This window comes from Scyliorhinus torazame, chromosome 11 (assembly GCF_047496885.1).
Source record: "Scyliorhinus torazame isolate Kashiwa2021f chromosome 11, sScyTor2.1, whole genome shotgun sequence".
NCBI lineage: Eukaryota > Metazoa > Chordata > Chondrichthyes > Carcharhiniformes > Scyliorhinidae > Scyliorhinus > Scyliorhinus torazame.
In genome coordinates, this window is record NC_092717.1 from 225935570 (window position 1) to 225961294 (window position 25725).

A 25725-nucleotide genomic window follows, 5' to 3' on the forward strand; every position below is an offset into this window, starting at 1 on the left:
CCATTAAGGAGCTGGAAAAGGCCACGACTGACAAGAGCGGTGTCGGGTGCCCCCTAACAAAGGGAAACCCCGGAGTGCAGGGGCGTGTACAATAGGTAAGTATGGTTAATCCCACAGGAACAGGGGGACAGAAGCCCCCCACCAGGATAGTCACCTGGAACGTAAGGGGGCTCAACGGCCAGCGAAAAGATCCAGAGTCCACCTAAGAAACCTATGAAAGCCGACATAATCTTCCTCCAAGAGACACACCTGAGAGAACAGGACCGACTGCGGGTAAGAAAGGGTTGGATGGGGCAGACTTACCATTCCTGCTACGGGACGAGAGCCGGGGGGGTGGCAATACTGATCAGCAAGAGGACGTACTAGTTAACGTGTACGCGCCCAACTGGGACGACACAAACTTCATCAAAAAGATCATGGCAGAAATCCCCGACATAGCGGCGCACTGACTAATCATGGGGGGGGGGGTGGAATTCAACTGTGTACAGGATCCAACGACTGACAGATCAAGCTCCAAAACGGGGAAAACCTCAAACATGGCAAAGGAACTTGGTCACTTTATGGAACAGATGGGAGAGGTGGACCCTGGAGGTCCACCCACCCAGGGGAGAAGGAGTTCTTCTTCTCCCCAGTACACAATGTATACACCAGAATTGACTTCTTTGTGGTGGGATAAACGGTGCTCCCGAGCTAGACAAAGTGGAACAGTCCGCAATTGTGTTATCCGACCACGCTCCACACTACATGACGTGAGACTGGAGACAGGCACGGCCCAATGCCCCAATGTTGACAAGGCCTTCAACAAAACGATATCGCAGGCCATAGCAGAGTACACCGAGAACAACCAAAACGGGGAGGTCTCACCCTCCATGTTCCGGGAAGCGCTAAAGGCTGTAGTACGAGGGGAAATTATATCTTTCAAAGAGCGAGGAGATAGGGAGGAAACGGCGGCTAGGCAGCAGCTGGTCGACTCCATACTGGAGGTAGACCGTAAATACTCCAGGACCCCAACCATAGAGCTCCTGGCGGAGAGGAAAGAGCTACAAAGGAACTTCGATCTGCTCTCCACCAGGAAAGCAGTGCACCAACTCCGCCAGGCACGGGGGACCTTATACGAACATGGAGACAAAGCCAGCAGCCTGTTGGCACACCAGCTGAGAAAGCAGGCAGCCACCAGAGAAATTGCACAAATCAGGGATAGCTGAGGGACATGAGAAACAGAACCAGAAAAGATCAACAAAACCTTCAAGGTCTTCTACCAAGGGCTGTACACCTCAGAGCCCCCAACGGGGGAGTCTGGGATGAAACGGTTCCTTGATGGACTGGACATACCAGTCGTGGGGGAGGGCAGAAAACGGGGCCTGGAAGCACCACTAGCAGTGGGAGAGATCATGGACAGCATTAGCTCCATGCAGGTGGGGAAGGCGCCGGGAGATGTTCACAGACTCGCTTGCTAGGGGTACACTTCCACCTACGCTAGCACAGGTCTCAATCGCGCTGATACCTAAGAAAGATAAAGAACCAACGGAATGTGGGTCATACAGACCCATCTCACTGCTGAACGCAGATGCCAAAATATTGGCCAAATTCCTAGCCAAAAGGCTAGAAGACTGCGTACCAGAGGTGGTCGCAGAGGACCAGATGGGCTTTGTCAAAGGTAGACAACTAACCTCGAACATCAGGCGCCTACTGAACGTGATAATGACCCCATCTGGCGAGAGATAACCAGAGGTGATCGTCTCCCTAGACGCAGAAAAGGCCTTCGACAGGGTCGAATGGAAATACCTCATAGAGGTACTGGAGCGGTTCGGGCTTGGAACAGGGTTCACCTCCTAGGTAAAGCTCCCATACAACGCTCCCATGGCGAGCGTACGGACCAACAACACCAACTCCCGATACTTCCAGCTGCACAGGGGCACCAGACAAGGATGCCCACTGTCACCGCTGCTGTTCGCTCTAGCAATCGAGCCATTAGCAATCGCTCTCAGAGCAGCAATAAGCTGGAGGGGGATCCAAAGATGTGGCAGAGAGAACAGAGTCTCACTTGATGCAGATGACCTGCTCCTCTACATTTCGGACCCACAAAGCAGCATGTAGGAATCATCGTGCTCCTGAAAAAGTTTGGCGCCTTCTCGATATGAGCAAAAGCGAGATCTTCCCAGTACACCCACAAGTAGGGGGGGCAGCACAAATAAGATTGCAGTTTAAACAAGCCTGACACAAATTCCTCTACCTGGGAATCCAAATAGCCCATGACTAGAAAGGAATCCATAAATGGAACCTCACCAGTCTGACAGAGGAAGTAAAAAAGGACGTGCAAAGATGGAATACACTCCCTCTCTCCCTCGCGGGGAGAGTCCAGATGACCAAAACGAATGTACTGCCCAGGTACCTCTTCCTACTGAGATCTATCCCGATCTACATCCCCAAGGCCTTTTTCAAAGCACTAGACAAACTAATCATGGCATTCATATGGGGAGGTGGGGGGGGGGGGGGGGGGTGTGCTTGCCCTCCCAAACCTACAATTCTACCACTGGGCAGCGACAGCCAAGCGAATAAGGGGATGGATCAAGGAGCCAGAAGCCAAGTGGGTGCGCGCGGAGGAGGCCTCCTGCAAGGGGACCTCCCTCTGGGCCCTCGCCACAGCGGCACTACCATCCCCACCCAAAAAACACTCCAGCAGCCCGGTGGTGATAGCCACCCTCCAGTCCTGGCAGCAATTTGGCCTGACCAAAATGTCAGACAACGCTCCCATTTGCAACAACCATAGGTTCACACCAGTGCTGACTGACGCCACCTTCAAAAAGTGGGGACAGGACGGAAGGACACTGACAGTTAGGGATCTATATACGGGCAGCAGGATCGCAACTCTGGACGAACTGACAGAAAAATTCCAGCTAGCCAGGGAAAACGAGCTAAGGTACCTGCAACTCAAAAAGCTCCTACGAAAGGAGACAAGGACGTACCCACAACCGCCACGGCAGACATTACTGGAAGAGTTACAGGACGCAAGTATCCTAGAAAAAGGGAACTGTAGCGACATATATGAGCGACTGGTAGAAGGGGCCGACACTGTACTGGACGCAACAAGAAAGAACTAGGAGGAGGACCTGGGGATTGAAATAAGGTGGGGACTCTGGAGTGAAGCACTGAATAAGGTCAACTCCACCTCCACTTACGCAAGGCTCAACCTGACGCAACTAAAAGTGTTACATAGAGCCGACTTAACAAGAACCCGAATGGTTAGGTTCTTCCCGGAGGTGGAGGATCAATGTGAAAGGTGCCAAGGAGGCACCTTGGCACCATGTTCTGGCCTTGCCCCAGACTTGAGGGGTACTGGACAGCCTTCTTTGAGGCAATGTTCAAAGTAGTGGGGATGAGGGTGGAGCCATGCCCGAAAGTGGCGGTCTTCGGGGTATCAGATCAGCCAGATCTATTCCTGGGGAGGAGAGCGGACGCCCTTACCTTTGCCTCCCTGATTGCCCGCCATAGAATCCTGTTCGGCTGGCGGTCAGCAGCACCACCCAAAGCTGCAGACTGGCTGTCCGACCTCTCAGAATCTCTCCAAATGGAGAAAATCAAATTCGCCATGGGAGGGTCAGACGACGGCTTCCACAGAACATGGGGGCCATTCACCCAACTGTTCCGGGACCTGTTTGTGGCCAACGAACAAGCAGAAGAATAGCCAGGTAGCCAGGAATCAGGGGAAAGTAGCCAAAGCGTGAGAGGGAGGGATAGACCCGGGGTGGGGGGGGGGCAGCTAAACCTAAGAGAAAAGAAAGGCGAACCACAGGAGAAGGGGAGTGGGGGAGGGGACGGAAAAGGGAAGAGGGAGGAGACAGGGAACAATAGAGGGGAACCAGAGAGGGGGGGGGGGGGGGAGGCAAGGGAAAGATAGCCGGAAGGAGAGCACAGGAAATGATAACAAACTTGGCAAACACAGGAACAGAGAGCAAGGAAAATACGGGCGAAAGACGGGCCAAACGGCCGAAGCGGAGGTGAACGTGAGACGACAATGGCAGAGAAAACCGTCCGGGAGAAGCAACTAACAACACCAACACCGGATCCATTCTCGTATTGCCCTCTCTGTATTGGACATAACCAATGTAATTGTTTCTCCGACACCCAAATGTATATGTCCCTAGTTCCCCCCCCCACCCCCCCACAAACCGGGCCTATTTAATGTGTTAAAAATAATATTGCTAACTGTACAGAGTTGCTGTTGTTGAGCTTGTGCACAATAACCGACCAGTTTTTTTTTCTTTAGATTTCTTCTCTTCTATATATATATATATTTTATTCTGTGGACATAACTGTAAATATACTTTGTTCAAAAATCTAATAATAAACATTTATTAAAAAAAAATGGTCAAATATCCTAAGGCACTACAAATTCTGGTAAATATTCACCCTCCTCATGGCCTTGACATCCTTCCTAAAGTGTGGTGCCTAGAATTTGCCACAGCACTCCAGCTGAGGCCTGACCTATGTTTTATAAAAGTTTATCAGAACTTATTTGATTTGATTTTGATTGATTTTTGTCACACGTACCGAAGTACAGTGAAAAGTATTCTTCTGCGGGCGAGGGAACGTACACAGTACGTGCATAGTGGACAAAAGAAAATAAACAGGGACCATTGACAAATGGTACATCAACAAACAGTGATTGGTTACAGTATGGAACAAGGGGCCAAACAAAGCAAATACATGAAAATAGTTTTACTGGGTCAGAACTCTGATAGGAGATAAAAGAAAAGGGACATGGGGAGAGAGCTCGCAGAAAGTCGCCATGCTCTGGCGCCATCTAGGAAATCCAAGCTTTGTACATTTTCTGTTCATAAATCCATATACTTTTTTAACAATTGGTGGATTTGTCCTGCTACCTTCAAATATTTGCAGGGGCTGGTTTAGCACAGGGCTAAAGAGCTCGCTTTTAAAGCAGACCAAGGCAGGCCAGCAGCACGGTTCAATTCCCATACCAGCCTCCCCGAACAGGCGCCTGAATATGGCGACTAGGGGCTTTTCACAGTAACTTCATTTGAAGTCTACTTGTGACAATAAGCGATTTTCAATTCATTTTCATTTCATTTTATTTCTACATGCAAACCCCCAGGTGTCCCTGTTCCTGCACTGCCCTTAAATTGTATAATTTAGTTTAAATTGGCTCTCCATGCTGTTCCTCCCAATATGCATCAATTAAAACTTATCTGCATTAAATAATGTTTACCAGGTGTGGTTCATTGAACCGGTGTGTCATGTCTTCTTGCCGTCTGCTATAAACCTCCTCATTGTTTACCACATTTCTATATTTTGTGTCACCTGTAAACTTTGACTCCCACACCCAGGTTCAGGTCATTAATGTATATTAAAAACAATCAGCATCCTAATTCCTGCCTTTATAACTTTCCCTCAGTCTGAAATACAACCATTCATCTCTAGGTTCTTCTTTCTGTGCCTTAGCCAAATTTGCTTCTAAGTTAAAACTTACCCTTAAATTTTGAATTTTGTGAAGAAATTGACACTTTATAGAACACCTCTTGAAACTCTATATGCACAACTTCAACAGTACCATGTTGATCAATATTTTGTAATACTTTGTTGAAGAGCTTAATTAAGTTTATCAGGCTTGGTTTGTGTTTAACAAATTCCATATTGACTGTTGTTTATTAGCCCAAATTAATTTTGTCCCTGAGAAAGATTCTCGACACTTTAAAATGTTATATACATGTAATGTTGATCTTATGTATTTATGGTTTGAGAAACCATTCTCTTAACATACTTAAAGCAAAGTCTTATTGCGGCCTTACCTTGCATAGAAGTCACCAGGTGGAATGAGTTCTTGCAAGAACTGCAACTGGTAAAGATATAGTCCAATTAGGTGTCCTGCACTGAATATGGCCATTAATACACATAAACAGCTGAATATCAGCGGATCAAACTGTTTACCACAGGACCACCAAGTACACAATCCCAAAAATACAAAGAAGTATACTCCTGAGGTCAAGGATGGTAGCATTATACCTGCAGAAAAAAATAAGGCATTGTTATTCAAGTCATTTGTGTAGGGGTGAGGAGACGTGGAGAATGGGTGATAGCAGTTTTTAAATCTATATTTGCCGAAATGTAATAATTTACAACCACTGCATACATAAAACAGAATATTGGTTTGGAGGAAAACAAATTGTTTGATTATGAATGGCATAAAGTACTCTAATTATACAGTACATACCTGTTAAACCAAGTAAAATGGTGACAACTACTTTTCCAGTGGTTGCTATAATATTGCCAATAAATTCTTTTAATTTTGATGCATATGTCGCAATTCTGCGAAGAATATTTGGTTTATTTGCCTCTTCTTCCATCTCTTCAACTACATCAGCTACCTCAAAATCTTCCTCATAAATGAATGCATCAGCCAGTTCAAGCTTTTCTTCATCCTGTAAAAAAATTTGCTGCGAGTCTTTAACCATTAAAGAATGTTCTTATGACTCAATATTGTAGTTATACTACGTAGTACGGAACTAAACCGTACCAAGAAAGATGGTCTGGAATTTCATTCCTGATGTCTGTTGACTTAGCTGATCTCAGCAACTGCATTTGCCACAATTGACTTCAGTGACTTAAATTTTCTGCCATTCTGCTTTGTTAAATAGTTTGTTGATGCTCCTATCAAGGTTAATACATTGAGAATAGCCTCTTTAGTGAGGCATCAGAAGTTTCTGGAGATACATGTATTATTTCTAGCCAAGGTTCTTCAAACCAGTTGGGAAGAAAAGTGGATTTTTTTTAAAATAAAGGCACCCATTAGTTTTTCTGGGAGTTACTTTTGTTGTTACTCCACAATTTTAGTAACTAACAAGACTGTGTGTGGCTTAAAACAATTTTAAAAACTTGACACAAATCAAATCATACTCAAAATCTTTTTAAATTTCAAGAGAGAAAACTACTAAACAGGGATTTTTTGATAAAGTCACTAAAAGAACATTTATTCACCAAGCATTTCTGTCACTAATCCCATATGCTCCTATGGTGGGGAATTTCCTCAGAGTTGCTCCCGCTCATCACAGTAACCTTTCTGCAGTGGAATTCCCACTTTCATGTAAGAACAGGGGGCGTGATTGCCCGGAAAGATTTCTAAGTGTCGTTGCGAGTGGGAACTGCCACGAACCTCCCGGCACTTGGCCCAGCGACGCCAGCACTGCAATGTAACATTAATTGATCCGATTAAGGTGGTCCCACTGGTTTCACACCGCAATTCCTGGTTCGCCAGCCGATTTTCTGGAACCACGCTCGCCAGCCCCCCACTTAAACAGCTCTTGCACGGCCAACCCCACTCAGCATCCAGCTATGGCATCGAGACGATCAGCCCCCAAGTTTTGGAGCCGCAGACCTGGGGAGGCTCTTAAATGCGGTCAAGGCCAGGAGGGATGTCCTGTTCCCCCGAGGATCCCAGAGGGTGAGCTACAGGGCAGCCAGTGCCGCCTGGGATGAAGTGGCAGCGACCGTCAGTTTGGGCAGTGACGAGGAGGACAGGCCTGTCTGTCCCACCCACCACCCATTACTCCCACTGATCACAGAGACTTCTGACCGTGCAGCTGAAGGCTTTTGCGAATAGGGAATTGGCAATCATAGTTAAGTGAGCACTTCACACATCCCAAGTGGATCCCGTGGGTAGGCATGCCTGTAGCATGTGGGGCTTATTGCCGAACATCCCACTCAGACTGTGATGCCTGGACACTGAATCATAGAATCATAGAATTTACAGTGCAGAAGGAGGCCATTCGGCCTATCGAGTCTGCACTGGCTCTTGGAAAGAGCACCTGACCCAAGCCCACATCTCCACCCTGTCCCCATAAACCAGTAACCCCACCCATAACTAAGGGCAATTTTGGACACTAGCGGCAATTTAGCATGGCCAATCCACCTAACCTGCACATCTTTGGACTGTGGGAGGAAACCGGAGCACCCGGAGGAAACCCACGCATACACGGGGAGAGCGTGCAGACGCCGCACAGTGATCCAAGCTGGGAATCGAACCTGGGACCCTAAAGTTGTAAAGCAATTGTGCTAACCACTGTGCTACATGCTGCCCCAAACCGCTTGACCATTGCAGGAGGCAGCACAGCAAACGCAGAAGCCAACCTCCGAACACCCAGGGGTTGGGCCCTAGCCCCGAGCACATGTCCATGGCTGGGGTATGGCGACGTTCTGTTAGCGTGTCTGGGGTGCAGGGTGCGGGGTCCGGTGTGCTCCCTTCATTGCCGTGAAATCCTTACCTGGGAACCTCTGGGTGGGGGTGCTGCAGAGGGGTAGGCTCGCCAATGCATTTTTGGAGTAACCCCGGTTACACTGCCCCAAAGCTCAGATGTTACAGCCTAATGAGATAATCAGAAAATTCTTCTACCCAGGCAGCACAGTCCAGTTTATAAGCTACTATTTCTTTTGCATGTGTAAGATTTTCAATGCACCTTCAATTTCATTTGCACAGTATTCCACAAATATTTTCCAAATCTCACCACATCCATAGCTGCATCAAATTACTCTGCTTTTTGGCGATTTTTTTTGCAATTTTGCATTGCCTTTGGTTCTTTCCATTTTTCTTCTCAAGGTTATTAAAATTAGCAATGACGTCTGTGCATTTCGATGAGAAAAATTGTCACAGATCAAATCTAAGAACCATTTCAAATAATTTGTATTCATTCATTGCTGGGAAACCATTGTGATGTTGATTGAGGGGGTAAACATTGACCAGAATAATTCACCTATTCTTCCTCAAAATAGTGTTGCAGATACTAAAGAAAGCGAATGGAATGTTGGCACTTATAGCTAAAGGAATAGAGTATAAAGGTAAGCAAGTGTTGTTGCTACTATACAAGGCATTGGTGAAACCTGGAGTACTGTGCACAATTTTGGTCCCCTTATTTGAGGAAAGATGTAGTGGCATTGGAGGCAGTTCAGAGGAGGTTCACTAGGTTGATTCCAGAGATGAGGGGTTTGTCATTTGAAGGGTTATTGAACAGGTTAGTCCTATAGTTTCTAGTGTTTCGAAGAATGAGGGGAGATCAAATTGATGTATACAAGATGATAAAATGTATGGATAAAATAGACATGGAACAGATTCTTCCTCTTGTGGGGCTTTCTAGAATGAGAGATTATTGTCTTTGGATAAGAGGTAGCAAATTTAAAACAGAGTTTTAAAAAAATAAAAAAATTTAGAGGACCCAATTCATTTTTTCCAATTAAGGGCCAATTGAGCGTGGCCATGCACATTTTTGGATTGTGGGGGTGAAACCCACGCAAACACGGACAGTGACCCAGAGCCGGGATCGAACCTGGGACCTCGGCGCCGTGAGGCAGCAGGGCTAACACACTGCGCCACCGTGCTGCCCTAATTTAAAACAGAGTTGAGGAGAATGTCAGGGCTCATAGCCTTTGTTGTAGCCAATGCCTGCAACTAACCATAATCTTTCATAGTTCCCTAGATTCAGGTGCAGTCCCGATGGATTGGAAAATTGCATTTTTTAAAAAGGCGAAAGGGGGAAACCAGGAAACTACAGGCCGGTTAGCCTAACATCTGTGGTGGGGAAATTGCCAGACTGTATAATCAGAGATGGGGTAACTGAACACCTCGAAAAAGTTTGGTCAATCAGGGAGAGCCAGCATGGATTTGTGAAGGGAAGGTCATGCCTGACTAATCTTATTGAATTTTTTGAAGAGATGACTAAGGTAGTGGACAGGGGAATGTCTATGGATGTTATTTCTATGGACTTCCAGAAGACCTTTGATAAAGTCCCACATAAGAGACTGTTAACAATGGTGGAAACCCACAGAGTTCAGGGCAAGTTATTTACATAGTTAGGAAATTGGTTGAGTGGCAGGAGATAAAGAATGGGGATAATGGGTAAACACTTTAATTGCCAGGAGATGACTAGTGGTGTACCATCGAGATCTGTGTTGAGCCTCAATTATTCATTAATGACTTGGACTATGGCATTCAAAGTCATATATCCAAATTTGCTGATGATACATTGTTATATGGCATTGTAGACAGCCTAGATGATAGCATAAAATTGCAAGGAGATATTGACAGACTAGGAGAATGGGCAAATTTGTGGCAGATGGAATTCAATGTAAGTAAGTATGAGGTTATCCATTTTGGACCAAAAAAGGATAGAGCAGAATACTTTCTAAATGGAAAGAGGTTAAGTGCAGTGGATGTCCAAAGAGACTTGGGGTTCAGGTGCATAGATCCTTAAAATCATCCGAAGTGCAGAAAATAATCAAAAAGTCTCAGGAATGCTAGCATTTATATCTAGACTTGGAGTATAAAGACACAGGGTTGGATTCTCCGCTGTCGGGATTCTCCGTTATGCCAGCAGTGCACCACACCCGGGGATTTCCCGAAGCCGTGGGGCTGCCCACAATGGGAAATCCCAGTGACCAGCTGGTGGGACGGAAAATCCTGCTGGCGGGAGACCGCCGCACCAGAAAACTGGTGCAGCGGGACGGAGAATCCTGCCCATAGAGTTTATACTGCAGCTATACAAAACTCTGGTTAGAACCTACTTGCAGTGCTGTGAGCTGTTCTGGGCACCACACCTTAGGAAGGATATTTTGGAGGGGGTACAAGGTAGGCTCACCAAAATGATACCTGGACTACAGGGGCTGTTACAAATTAGGACTGTTTTTGCTTGCATTTGGAAGGTTAAGGGTGTTCTGATCAAAGTATTTAAGATTATAACAGGGAACAACAGGGTAGATGAAGGTAAATTATTTTCACTGGTTGGACATTCTAAAACTAGGGTGACATAGACTAAAAATTAGGGCTAGACCTTTCAGGAGAGATATTAGGAAGCACTTCTTCATTCAAAGGGTGTTCGAAGTTTGGAACTCTCTCCCAGTCTCATAAGATACCTGTAATTGTACAGCCCCAGATAATGGAGGAGCAATCATATAAGGTAATTGTTATAACCTGCCTGTTTACCATTGGCTGGGGACTAATGACAATCCCACAATCCTGTGGGAGTATGAGCTTCCCCAATGAGGAGGGCGGAGAAACCATTAGTAAACTCCATGTATAAATAAAGCTGGCCAGTTTGGAACCAGCAGGAAGGAGTGTGCAGCAAGGAAAGTTGCTGCTGCTGTTATATATATATGTTATTGTAAATAAATGTTATTACTTTGTATCTTTAAACTCGTGCTGGATTCTTCGTGGCCCTTACAAAACTGGCGACGAGGGTTAAAGTGAATAGCTGTCTACACTGCTGAAGCCACCTCCCTGGGTTTTTGTTGGAGACAGGCTGGAAGTTGTTTTCTATTATACCATGCCTCTGTATGGACGTTTGGATGTTTTTGATGCTGCACTGGAAAGCTGGAACCAGTACGCACAACGGATGCGTTACTATTTCCGGGCAAACAATATCACCGAAAACGAGCGCCAGGTGGTCATATTGCTCACTGCCTGCGGCCCGTATACGTTTGGGGTGATTAGGAGCCTTACGTACCCAGCTGTGCCGGACACCAAAACGTTTGATGAACTTGTGAAGATAGTGGGGCAACATTTTAACCCAACCCTGTCCACGATAGTCCAGCGTTACCGCTTTAATACCGCTGAGAGGACCCCTGGAGAATCCCTTGCCGACTTTCTATCCAGGCTACGCAGGATTGGGGAGTACTGTGACTATGGTGAGACCTTGTCAGAAATGTTACCCGACCGTTTGGTTTGCGGTATTAACAATGCGGCCACCGACTTCCGGGTGCGGCGATGACCAGCTGAGTCGCACATTTCGGCAGCTCCCTGTGAAATGGACTTTTGGGCTCTTGATAGGAGCCCCAACGGCAATTTTGACGGCTAAAAACACTGTGCGGTAAACCAGAAGGGAATCCCCCCTGGATACGGATGGAAAAAGGAGAGGGAAGTGGCCAGATTGCAGTGGATCCTTTAGAACAGCGGCAAGGAAGGCAAGCAAAAACCAAGATGGCGTTGGAAGGTGGCAGTTTAACATGGGGCCCTGAACAACAAGAGTTCTTGAAATGCTGTGTGGAAGAGATCAAAAAGGAAATGAAGAAAGAGCTGTTGGCCCCGATACTACAGGCGATCGAAGGGCTAAAGGAGGAACAAAAGACCCAGGAGCGGGAGCTTCGGGTCGTGAAGGCAAAGGCAGCCGAGAATGAGGACGATATACAGGGCCTGGTGGTGAAGACGGAGACGCAGGAGGCACATCAGAAACGATGTGTGGAAAGGTTGGAGGCACTGGAAAACAACGCAAGGAGGAACAACCTGAGGATTCTTGGTCTTCCTGAAGGTGTGGAGGGAGCGGACGTTGGGGCATATGTGAGCACGATGCTGCACTCGTTAATGGGAGCGGAGGCCCCGGCAGGTCCGTTGGAGGTGGAGGGAGCATACCGAGTGATGGCGCGAGGACCGAGAGCAGGAGAAATTCCCAGAGCCATAGTGGTGAGATTCCTCCGTTTTAAGGATAGAGAAATGGTCCTTAGATGGGCGAAGAAAACTCGGAGTAGTAAATGGGAGAACGCGGTGATCCGCGTATATCAAGACTGGAGTGCGGAGGTGGCGAGAAGGAGGGCGAGCTTTAATCGGGTCAAGGCGGTGCTTCATAAAAAGAAGATAAAATTTGGAATGCTGCAACCGGCAAGACTGTGGGTCACATATCGAGAGAGGCACCACTACTTTGAGACGGCGGATGAAGCGTGGACTTTTATTGTGGAAGAAAAACTGGAATGAGCGGGTTATTAAAAAGAACGTTCGAACAAAGTGGTGGGGCGAATGTGGGGGGCAAAGAGGGGTTTTATGTACTAATCCTGCGATGCGGTAACTTTTCTCTCTCCCACAGGTGGTGATGGGGGGAGGAGGGGAGGTGGAGGAGATGGGGCGTTGGCCATTGGGGGCGGGGCCAAGGGAGAAGCACGGGCTTGGTTCCCGCGCTATGATAATCATGGCGGGAATAGAGAAGCAGGAAGGAGGGGGCGTCGCACGGTGCGAGCCGAGGTCACGGGGGGAAGTCGAGGTCAGCCAGAGTTTGCTGACTTCTGGGAGCAACATGGGGGGAGTAATTACGCTAGCGGGGGATCTAGCGGGGGGGGTGGGAGGGGGGAATTACTGGGTTGCTGCTGCTGGGGAGAGGGGGGAGCTGGTATGGGAGAGGATGGGCGGGGGGGCACCGCCTGGGGGAGATACAGCTGCGTGGGAACCGGGTGAGGAGCTGGAAAAAGGTGATGGCTAATCGACAAGGGGGGGGGGGTAGGAAGCCCCCCAACTCGGCTGATCACGTGGAACGTGAGAGGGCTGAACGGGCCGATAAAGAGGGCACGGGTACTCGCACACCTTAAGAAACTTAAGGCAGATGTGGTTATGTTACAGGAAACGCACCTGAAACTGATAGACCAGGTTAGGCTACGCAAAGGATGGGTGGGGCAGGTGTTCCATTCGGGGCTAGATGCGAAAAACAGGGGGGTGGCTATATTAGTGGGGAAGCGGGTAATGTTCGAGGCAAAGACTATAGTGGCGGATAACGGGGGCAGATACGTGATGGTGAGTGGCAAACTACAGGGGGAGACGGTGGTTTTGGTAAACGTATATGCCCCGAACTGGGATGATGCCAATTTTATGAGGCGGATGCTAGGACGCATTCTGGACCTAGAGATGGGAAAGCTGATAATGGGGGGAGATTTTAATACGGTGTTGGAACCAGGGCTGGATAGGTCGAAGTCCAGGACTGGAAGGAGGCCGGCAGCAGCCAAGGTACTTAAAGATTTTATGGAGCAGATGGGAGGTGTAGACCCGTGGAGATTTAGCAGACCTAGGAGTAAGGAGTTCTCGTTTTTCTCCTATGTCCATAAAGTCTACTCGCGAATAGACTTTTTTGTGCTGGGTAGGGCATTGATCCCGAAGGTGAGGGGAACGGAGTATACGGCTATAGCCATTTCGGATCACGCTCCACACTGGGTGGACTTGGAGATAGGGGAGGAAACAGGAGGGCGCCCACCCTGGAGAATGGACATGGGACTAATGGCAGATGAGGGGGTGTGTCTAAGGGTGAGGGGGTGCATTGAAAAGTACTTGGAACTCAATGATAATGGGGAGGTCCAGGTGGGAGTGGTCTGGGAGGCGTTGAAGGCGGTGGTTAGAGGGGAGCTGATATCAATAAGGGCACATAAAGGGAAGCAGGAGAGTAAGGAACGGGAGCGGTTGCTGCAAGAACTTTTGAGGGTGGACAGACAATATGCGGAAGCACCGGAGGAGGGACTGTACAGGGAAAGGCAAAGGCTACATGTAGAATTTGACTTGCTGACTACAGGCACTGCAGAGGCACAATGGAGGAAGGCACAGGGTGTACAGTACGAATATGGGGAGAAGGTTGTGCGAGCAGGTTGCTGGCACACCAATTGAGGAAAAGGGGAGCAGCGAGGGAAATAGGGGGAGTGAGGGATGAGGAAGGAGAGATGGAGCGGGGAGCGGAGAGAGTGAATGGAGTGTTCAAGACATTTTATAAAAAATTATATGAAGCTCAACCCCCGGATGGGAGGGAGAGAATGATGGGCTTCTTGGATCGGCTGGAATTTCCCAAGGTGGAAGAGCAGGAAAGGGTGGGACTGGGAGCACAGATCGAGGTAGAAGAAGTGGTGAAAGGAATTAGGAGCATGCAGGCGGGAAAGGCCCCGGGACCGGATGGATTCCCAGTCGAATTCTATAGAAAATATGTGGACTTGCTCGCCCCGGTACTGACGAGGACCTTTAATGAGGCAAAGGAAAGGGGACAACTGCCCCCGACTATGTCTGAAGCAACGATATCGCTTCTCTTAAAGAAGGAAAAGGACCCGCTACAATGCGGGTCCTATAGACCTATTTCCCTCCTAAATGTAGATGCCAAGGTCCTGGCCAAGGTAATGGCAATGAGAATAGAGGAATGTGTCCCGGGGGTGGTCCACGAGGACCAAACTGGGTTTGTGAAGGGGAGACAGCTGAACACGAATATACGGAGGTTGTTAGGGGTAATGATGATGGCCCCACCAGAGGGAGAAACGGAGATAGTAGTGGCGATGGATGCCGAGAAAGCATTTGATAGAGTGGAGTGGGATTATTTGTGGGAGGTGTTGAGGAGATTTGGTTTTGGAGAGGGGCATGTTAGATGGGTGCAGCTGTTGTATAGGGCCCCAGTGGCGAGCGTGGTCACGAATGGACGGGGATCTGCATATTTTCGGCTCCATAGAGGGACAAGGCAGGGATGCCCTCTGTCCCCATTATTGTTTGCACTGGCGATTGAGCCCCTGGCGATAGCGTTGAGGGGTTCCAAGAAGTGGAGGGGAGTACTTAGGGGAGGAGAAGAGCACCGGGTATCTTTGTATGCGGATGATTTGCTACTATACGTGGCGGACCCGGCGGAGGGGATGCCAGAAATAATGCGGATACTTGGGGAGTTTGGGGATTTTTCAGGGTATAAATTGAACATGGGGAAAAGTGAGTTGTTTGTGGTGCATCCAGGGGAGCAGAGTAGAGAAATAGAGGACCTACCGTTGAGGAAGGTAACAAGGGACTTTCGTTACCTGGGGATCCAGATAGCTAAGAGTTGGGGCACATTGCATAGGTTAAATTTAACGCGGTTGGTGGAACAGATGGAGGAGGATTTCAAGAAATGGGATATGGTATCCCTGTCAATGGCAGGGAGGGTGCAGGCGGTTAAGATGGTGGTCCTCCCGAGATTCCTCTTTGTGTTTCAGTGCCTCCCGGTGGTGATTACGAAGGCTTTTTTTAAAAGGATTGAAAAGAGCATCATGGGTTTTGTGTGGGCCGGGAAGACCCCGAGAGTGAGGAAGGGATTCTTACAGCGTAGCAGGGATAGGGGGGGCTGGCACTACCGAGCCTAAGTGAGTATTATTGGGCCGCTAATATTTCAATGGTGAGTAAGTGGATGGGAGAGGAGGAGGGAGCGGCGTGGAAGAGATTAGAGAGGGCGTCCTGCAGGGGGACTAGCCTACAGGCTATGGTGACAGCCCCATTGCCGTTCTCACCGAGGAACTACACCACAAGCCCGGTGGTGGTGGCTACACTGAAGATTTGGGGACAGTGGAGACGGCATAGGGGAAAGACTGGAGCCTTGGGGGGGGTCCCCGATAAGAAACAACCATAGGTTTGCCCCGGGGGGAATGGATGGGGGATATGGAATGTGGCAAAGAGCAGGAATAACGCAACTGAAAGATCTGTTTGTGGATGGGAAGTTCGCGAGTCTGGGAGCGCTGACCGAGAAATATGGGTTGCCCCAAGGGAATGCATTCAGGTATATGCAACTGAGGGCTTTTGCGAGGCAACAGGTGAGGGAATTCCCGCAGCTCCCGACACAAGAGGTGCAGGACAGAGTGATCTCAAAGACATGGGTGGGGGATGGTAAGGTGTCAGATATATATAGGGAAATGAGGGACGAAGGGGAGACTATGGTAGATGAACTAAAAGGGAAATGGGAAGAAGAGCTGGGGGAGGAGATCGAGGAGGGGCTGTGGGCAGATGCCCTAAGCAGGGTAAACTCGTCGTCCTCGTGTGCCAGGCTAAGCCTGATTCAGTTTAAGGTATTACACAGGGCACATATGACTGGAGCACGGCTCAGTAAATTTTTTGGGGTGGAGGATAGGTGTGCGAGGTGCTCGAGAAGCCCAGCGAATCATACCCATATGTTTTGGTCATGCCCGGCACTACAGGGGTTTTGGATGGGGGTGACAAAGGTGCTTTCAAAAGTAGTAGGAGTCCGGGTCGAACCAAGCTGGGGGTTGGCTATATTTGGGGTTGCACAAGAGCCGGGAGTGCAGGAGGCGAGAGAGGCCGATGTTTTGGCCTTTGCGTCCCTAGTAGCCCGGCGCAGGATATTGCTAATGTGGAAAGAAGCCAAGCCCCCGGGGGTGGAGACCTGGATAAATGACATGGCGGGGTTTATAAAGCTAGAGCGGATTAAGTTCGTCCTAAGGGGGTCGGCTCAAGGGTTCACCAGGCGGTGGCAACCGTTCGTCGAATACCTCGCAGAAAGATAGACGGAATGGGAAAAAGAAGGCAGCAGCAGCAGCCCAGGATCGGGGGGGGGGGGGGGGGGAGGGGGGGGAGGAGGAACCAGAAGGACTCTCAGGGTTGTTAATATATATTGTATAGTATGTATAGGTCGTTGCTACAGATAATTATATATTGGACTGTTAAATTATATTTTTGGAGAGTGTTACTTGTGACAAGGCAGTTGCCAATTAGGGCTAGTTTTCATTTTTGTTATTTATTATTTATTCATTTTTTGTTTATAAAATAGGTCATTGTTATTTGTGTTGTTATAATATTGTGTAAAGGATGCACAATGTACTGTGTTGGTTGACCAAAAATTTTCAATAAAATATTTAATAAAAAAAAACAATGCGGCCACCCAGACAAAGTTGTTAGCTGAGCCAACATTGACTTTTCAACAGGCCATTCAAATAGTATTGTCCCGAGAGAGCGCAGAACGAGGAGTGCAGGAGCTACAGGGAATGGAAGTGCATGCCTTGGGGTGCAACCCCTTCCGTCCGAAAACATCCCCCCACACTCCTGCGGTACATTGGGCGAGGCGACGTCCGGACCGACGCCAGTGGCCGCCGGACATTCCTCCCCGAAGGGAGCCTTCTCTAGAACCAATTGATGAGGAGCCATGTCCGTGTCAGACTTGTAGGCGCCGACCCCGTCGCGGATGCCGGTCCTGGGGGCGCCGCCGTCGTTCCGACTGAAACTGGGACCAGCCCAGGGGCTGTACCTTCCATGTGGATGAACTTGCGGCGACTACTCCTGAGGACGTGGAGACGGAGGACGACTGCCTGCAGCTGCATTGTGTGGCAGCTCCCCGTGTGGCCCCAATTAAGGTGACAGTACGGGTCAATGGTCACCCGCTTGAGATGGAGTTGGACACTGGCGCAGCGGTCTCCGTGATCGCCCAGAGGACATTCGACCGCATCAAGCAGGGTATACAGACCCTTACATTAACCGACTCACAGGCCAGGTTGGCCACCTACATGGGGGAGCCACTGGACATCGCAGGACCTACAATGACCCCTGTTGTTTATGGAGGCCAGGAGGGGCATTTCCCACTTATTGTGGTGCGCGGCCAGGGGCCCAGCCTGTTGGGTCGGGACTGGGTGCGCCATTTGCGGTTGCAATGGCAGCACATCCTCCAAACAGTTTCTGGAGGGTTGACTGAGGTGGTAGGATGATACCCAGATATATTCCAGCCTGGTTTGGGGAAAATAAAAGGGGCCGTAGCCCGTATCCAAGTCGAACCAGGAGCCACGCCGCGCTATTTCCGGGCGCGCCCGGTGCCTTACGCCTTGCTCGAGAGGGTAGAAGGGGAGCTCATTCATTTGGAGAGTTTGGGTATTATTAGGCCCGTCTGTTTTGCTGACTAGGCAGCACCAATTGTACCTGTAATAAAGCCAAATGCCACAGTTCGCTTGTGTGGCGACTATAAACTTACAGTGAATACGGCTTCCCGACTCGACCGATATCTAATGCCTCACATAGAGGATCTCTACGCGAAGCTTGCAGGCGGACTCTCCTTCACAAAATTAGATATGAGTCACGCCTACCTACAGTTGGAGCTGGACCTTGCCTCCCGACCATATGTAACGATTAATACACACCGGGGCCTGTATAATATACACGGTTGCCCTTTGGAGTATCCTCTGCCTGCTCTATTTTTCAACGTGATATGGAGGGCATTTTGAGAGATTTACCACGTGTCGCTGTCGACTTAGATGATGTTTTGATTACAGGGACGTCGGAGCAGGAACATTTTGAAAATCTGGAGGCTGTCCTTAGACGCCTTTCGGAGGCTGGAGTCCGTTTACGTCGCACAAAGTGCGTATTTCAGGCAAAGGAAGTCGTCTACCTAGGTTATCGGGTGGACTGCGAAGGTTTGCACCCCGTCGCAGAGAAGGTGCGTGCGATTCAACAGGCCCCCGCCCCGACTGACACTTCGCACCTTCGTTCTTTTCTCGGTCTCGTAAACTATTGTGGGAAGTTCTCCCCAATCTGGCAACTACGCTGGCCCTGTTGCACCTTCTGCTGAAGAAAAATCACACCTGCGTTTGGGGTCAGCCACAAGAAACCGCTTTTCGGCGGGTAAAGCAACAATTGTCGTCGACTGGGTTACTAACCCACTATGATCCTGGAAAGCCTTTGCTCGTCACATGTGATGCATCCCTGTATGGTATTGGGGCCGTCCTGTCCCACAAGATGGAGAACGGGGGCGGGCGACCGATAGCTTTCGCCTCCCGCACATTGACTGCAGCGGAGAAAAAGTACGCGCAGATCGAGAAGGATGGCCTGGCAGTGGTTTTTGCGGTGAAACCAGTACGTGTATGGCCGCCATTTCACTATCGTGACTGATCATAAGCCTCTGTTCGGACTTTTCCGAGAGGATAAGCCAATACCGCCCATTGCTTCCGCACGGATCCAGCGCTGGGCTTTGTTGCTCGCTGCATACGAGTATTCTCTGGAGCACAAACCAGGAACGCAGATAGCAAATGCCGACGCACTGAACCGATTGTCTTTATCGACCGGCCCCATGTCGACCCCCACGACCGGTGAGGTGGTTGCAACCCTAAATTTTATGGACACCTTGCCTGTCATGGCATCACAGATCCGTGAGTGGACCCAGACGGAGCCAGTCCTGTCAAAGGTTCGGCACATAGTCCTGTATGGTGGGCAGCATAGACAGCTCCCAGGCGAAATGCAGGCATTTTCCTCCAAGCTGTCAGAATTCAGCGAGGAAGACGGCATCCTCTTGTGGGGGACGTGTGTGATTGTCCCGGAAAAAGGCCAGGAGCTGATACTAAGAGAGTTGCACAATGGGCATCCAGGTGTGACCAAAATGAAAATGTTGGCCCGGAGTTATGTCTGGTGGCCAGACCTCGACACCGACATTGAGAAGGTGGTCCAAAACTGCTCCATTTGCCAGGAGCATCAGAAGCTTCCGCCGGCCGTGCCCCTACATCACTGGGAATGACCAGGGCGGCCTTGGGTGTGCTTGCATGCAGATTTCGCAGGCCCTTTTCAAGGATCCATGTTCCTTCTATTAATCGACGCCCAGTCTAAATGTCTAGAGGTGCATAAGATGCAGGGGACAATGTCCTGCGCAACAATTGAAAAGATGCGTTTGTCTTTTAGAACGCATGGCCTCCCCGAGGTGCTGGTCACGGATAACAGCACTCCATTCATGAGTGAGGAGTTTGCGAGGTTCATAAAGATGAACGGCATACGCCATATCCGCACTGCCCCTTACCACCCGGCTTCAAATGGGTTGGCAGAGCGCGTCAGTGCAGACATTCAAAAGAGGCCAAAAGAAGCAGTCTTCCGGATCAATGGGCACGAGACTGGCTCGCTTTTTGTTTACGTATAGGACCACCCCCCATGCGGTGACTGGGGTAGCTCCCGCAGAACTCCTAATGGGCCGGAGACTTCGCACCCGCCTTAGTATGGTTTTCCCGGACATTGGCGCAAAAGTACGCCGCACACAAGAACGGCAGGGACAGGGATTTTCTCGGCATCGGCCGATTCCGCAGTTTGCGCCCGGTGGCCCAGTGTTCGTTCGGAATTTTGCTGGTGGTGCCCAGTGGGTTCCTGGCATAATCTTTCGACAAACGGGCCCTAAATCTTACCAGGTGCAAGCCCAGGGTCGTCTCCAGTGCAAACATGTAGACCACGTTCGGTCCAGAGGACTATCCCCTCCAAAGATTCCCCGCCCCCGGAGCTCATTTCTACAGCCGCAGAGACCAGAGACGATGGAAGGTAGTCCTCACAATCTTCCTCTGGTGCCTCACTCAAAACTTGCGCAGGTCGTTACAGAACTGAATGGAGATAGAGACGCTGACATGATGGAGGCAGCAGACTCTGACTCCGAGATGGAGACACAGGACGCATCAGTGCGGGAATCCTCGGGTCCACGGGCCGTGGATGTACAACCGTTACGTCGTTCATCACGGAAGTGCCGGTCTCCGTCTCGTTACACTCCGCCTGATCCAGCGCCGCGTGCAAATGGTGTCCGGCCTGCGGCAAAAACGAGTCCGACGCCCTCCTTCGCAGGGTCTTTGGTGGATTCCTTGGACTTTGGGGGGGGAGGGATGTTATAACCTGCCTGCTTACCATTGGCTGGGGACTAATGACAATCCCACAATCCTGTGGGAGTGTGAGCTTCCCCAATGAGGGGGGCGGAGAAACCATTAGTAAACTCCATGTATAAATAAAGCTGGCCAGTTTGGAACCAGCAGGAAGGAGTGTGCAGCAAGGGAAGTTGCTGCTGCTGTTATATATATATGTTATTATAAATAAATGTTATTACTTTGTATCCTTAAACTCGTGCTGGATTCTTCGTGGCCCTTACAAAAGTAACATTGTACGGAGGTGATCTCTTGAATATTTCCTTGCTTTTTTCTGGCTACTTGTGACAGTTCATGGGTGAATTCACATACACCCTTGTTTATTTTGAACCCTGCTGATTTCCTAATCTTCTGTGTCTTTGAACAACACTTTACGCCTGAATTTAATAAATTTAACCCTACCTTTTTTAAATTTTGCATCGTGAGTGTACTAACTGTGTCCACTGGAAGGCAAAAACATTGCTGAATGTCTTCTTGTTGCTAAACCCACACAGGTTATAAAGTTAAAACATTGATTAAAAGTGATTTTGTGCTCAGCAGCAAATTGGATGTCAGTACTTCAGTGAACTAAACTGATGACCATCTAACATCATTTGGTCAAATGCACAATACAAGCCTCCTTGCAATTTATATACACAGAGAAGTACATAACACTGCTGCTGTACACTATGTCACCAAGTAGAAAACCAGTACTGAACTCATGGTGTAAATTAGGATTGCATAGCAAGTCAAGAAACACCTAAATTGGCCGCTTTTATCCCAATTTGCTGGAACCAAGCCCTAATTCTAGTTAGTTTTGATTCATATTCTCCAAAATAATGTAATGCTTTCTGAGTGGAAACTCAATGTAATTAATGAGGTGTGGTATTATAGGTATTACGGTACCTGATAGGCTAAAGCACCATTGGTTGAAAGTGTATGCTTTCTATTGGTTAGAATGTATGATAGCTCTGCCCTGCTAGGCGGGGTATAAGACCCCGTCCCGTCCCAGCAGCCTTCATTCTGTACCTGAGCTGCTGGAGGAAACATCTAGCTTATTAAAGCCTTCAGTTGGACTACAACCTCGCTTTAGTGGTCATTGATTGAGCATCAATTTAATAAGCTAGTTTTTTAAGAAGAAAGGATGGCGCTCCGAAGCAACCCCGCCTAAGTTGTAAGCTCTACAATTTAGCCCCCACGCGGCGAACTCAGCGGCAATCTTTAAGCACTGGCTGGCGTGCTTTAAAGGGTATCTCGGGACGGCCGAAAACGCATGCACGGGAGAACAGAAACTGCACGTCCTGAACTCAAGGGTGAGCCCGGAGATTTACACCCTCATCGAGGAAGCAGAAGATTTTAATGCAGCAATAGAGCTGCTAAAAGGACACTATATTCGCCCGGTAAACCAGGTCTATGGCCGGCACCTGCTTGTAACAAGGCGACAAACCCCTGGGGAATCGCTGGAGGAATTCTCCCGTACACTCCTGGTGTTGGGAAGAAGCTGCAGCTGCCCGCAAGTTTCGGCGAGCGAACACATGGAACTTTTAGTCCGGGTCGCTTTTGTGGCAGGTATGCTATCTTCACAAATCCCCCAGCGTCTGTTAGAAAAGGACACCCTGGGTCTCAGGGAGGCACGGGCTCTTGCAGGCCCCCTGGATGTGGCCTCCAGGAATGCCCACGCTTACGTTCCCGACCGCGCGGCAGCCCCCAGGGCAGCGTGGAACACCGCCGCGGCCGACCCCGAGACTTCCCCCATTCCCCCACAGGCCTGCGCTGCAAGGCAGCCTGGCAACCCCGAGGGGCCCCGCTGCTACTTTTGTGGGCAGGCCAAGCACCCCCGCCAGCACTGCCCGGCCCGTGCATCCACCTGCAAGGGATGTGGCAAAAAGGGCCATTTCGTGGGGGTATGCCAGGCACATGCGGTCTCCGGCGGAGAATGCGGACCGCAACCACAAACGTCTCCATGGGCCCCGTGTGGCCAGTGGTCGCCGCCATCTTCATATTCCAGGGCCACGTGCGGACCCCGGGCGCCGCCATCTTGTTCCGTGGATGCCACGTTGGAGGGCTGGGCGCCGCCATTTTGTGCACTCCCAGCCATATGCGACCAATGGGAGCCGCCACCTTGGATGAACCCCCAGGACCCCAGCTCGGCTGACCACGCACTGCCCGAACAGATTACGATTAGCCTCGGTGACTCGGGATCAGTCTCGGCCTCAAACACTCTCAACTGCTACGACGACCGTATTCATCAATGGGAACGAGACGTCCTGCCTAATCGACTCTGGGAGCACGGAGAGCTTCATACTCCCTGACACAGTAAGGCGCTGTTCTCTCCTCATCCACTCCGTTAATCAAAAAATCTCCCTGGCTTCCGGTTCACACTCAGTGGAGATAAAGGGGTTTTGTGTAGCAAACCTCAGAGTCCAGGGAAGAGAGTTCAAAAATTTCCGTCTCTACGTCCTTCCCCACCTCTGCGCGGCTACACTCCTGGGTTTAGACTTTCAGTGTAAGCTTCAAAGTCTGACCTTCAAATTCGGCGGCCCTATACCCCCCCTTACTGTCTGCGGCCTCGCGACCCTTAAGGTCGACCCACCTTCCCTGTTTGCGAACCTCACCCCGGATTGCAAACCCGTCGCCACCAGGAGCAGACGCTACAGTGCCCAGGACCGGATCTTTATTAGGTCAGAGGTCCAAAGGCTATTGAGGGAAGGGGTCATTGAAGCCAGTAACAGCCCCTGGAGAGCTCAAGTAGTGGTGGTAAATGTTAAGTAATGGGTTGAGGTTTAAGTAATGCATTAAGAGACATTGCAATTAGTTGTGTCATTTATGTTAAGTATCCATTAATTGACACTGATATGTAAAGGGGCTTCAGGTGGCCTCTGTCAGGTGGTGTGTCGTTCAGAGTTGTGTGCAGAAGCTGTGGAAGTGAAATAAATGGTGTTTGGTGAAAAGGAACAAAAACTTTAGACTCTTCATATCACAGTAACTAAAATGGCTAACAATTGGTAGCAGAGGATGGTTGCTGTGTAAATGTGAAGGGTTGAAAGATACAACTTTTCCAGATTAAACCAAGGAGTGAGTGAGAAAAGGAAAAAAAAGAAAGGGATATATGGCTGAACCGAGGATAAAGATGGCTGGATATGACTATTCTCCCTTATTTTCTGAAAGGGAATCGTACGAACAATGGAGAAATGCAGTAGTTATGTGGACTAAAGTAACTGCTTTGGGAAAGAGAAAACAAGGTATGGCATTGGCTCTTTCTCTACCATATGGCAGTAAAATTCAAAACAAAGTGCTTTCTGAGCTGGAATTGGATGAGTTAGACTCAGAAGAAGGTCTGGAGACTTTATTACATTATATGGATATGATTTATAAGAAAGATGACTTGTTAAGTGCGTCTGAAGCATGGTCGGACTTTGATAAGTTCTGGAAAATGGAGGATATCTCCATGGAAGACTATAGAATGGAATTTAGCAGACGAAATAAAAGGCTGCGGAAACACAATCTGGAATTTCCACAGTCTGTGTTGGCCTTTAAATTATTTGACTGTGCAAGACTGAGCAACATGGATAGGCTCCTGGTTTTGACAGGAGTTCAGTTTACTGATGAGGATACCTTATTCGAACAGATGACAAAAGCTTTACAAAAGTTTCTGGGGAAACATTCGATTCCGATGGCTCGGATGACCCAAATAGGTCAGCCTGCAATAAGGCAGAATATGGAAGATACACTAGTAACAGGATGGCAAAATCGTATGGCTACGAACAGGGCTCAAGACTACAGACGGAGACCGAGACAAGGAAATTATGAAGACAGAAACCCAGTTAGAACTTACAATAGGAAGGTGAACCCCAGAAATGCACGGGGCATGATAAATCGATGTTTTCGATGTGACTCTCAATACCATTATGCTTTCAACTGTCCAACTCGTTATGATAGAGTGTTTGAAGCGACACATGACACGGAAGAGTCAAAAGAGGAAAAAGATAGTGACCAGAAAGAAGGCATTGTCCTATTGACAAGCAGTTTTACATCGGTAATGAGGGTGTTGGTTGCAGAATCCTTCAACTGTGCTGAATTGGACAGTGGCTGCACATCTACTGTGTGTGGAATTGACTGGTTAAAATGTTACCTGGACTCTTTGAATGCTGAAAATCGTAACAAGGTTAAGGAATTTGAAAGTTCCACAAGTTTCAGGTTTGGGGATGATAATACTCTGAAGTCGCTGAAAAGAGTGGTGATCCCGTGCAATATTGCAGGAGTGAATCATTTCATTAGCACGGATGTTGTATCAAGTGAGATACCTTTGCTTCTGAGCAGACCGTCGATGAAGAAAGCACACATGAAACTGGATATGGAACAGGATAAGGCAACAGTTTTTGGAAAGACGGTGGACTTACAATTTACACAGTCGGGACACTATTGTATTCCATTACTGACAAATCATTTTTCAAGTAGAGTGGTTAAGGATGTGTTAATGGCAGTTGAAAATGGGACTTTAGCTGATAAAAAGCTTGTGGTATTAAAACTGCATAGGCAATTTGCACATCCGTCTCCTCGGAGGCTGAAAAATGC

The 25725-nt window shown here is 48.9% G+C and overlaps 1 protein-coding gene across 5 annotated transcripts in view; it reads right to left on the bottom strand.

Annotated features, from left to right (window-relative positions):
* The window catches only part of LOC140385819 (piezo-type mechanosensitive ion channel component 2-like), a 1561269-nt gene that overhangs the window by 607214 nt on the left and 928330 nt on the right, over positions 1-25725 (bottom strand). For all 5 annotated transcript variants that reach the window (XM_072468377.1, XM_072468380.1, XM_072468378.1 and 2 more), the window contains exons 6-7: positions 6230-6437; positions 5808-6021 (exon numbers count right to left, since the gene is read on the bottom strand). In XM_072468377.1, coding sequence (XP_072324478.1) covers positions 5808-6021; positions 6230-6437 — 422 coding nt within the window. The remainder of the gene's footprint in view (positions 1-5807; positions 6022-6229; positions 6438-25725) is intronic.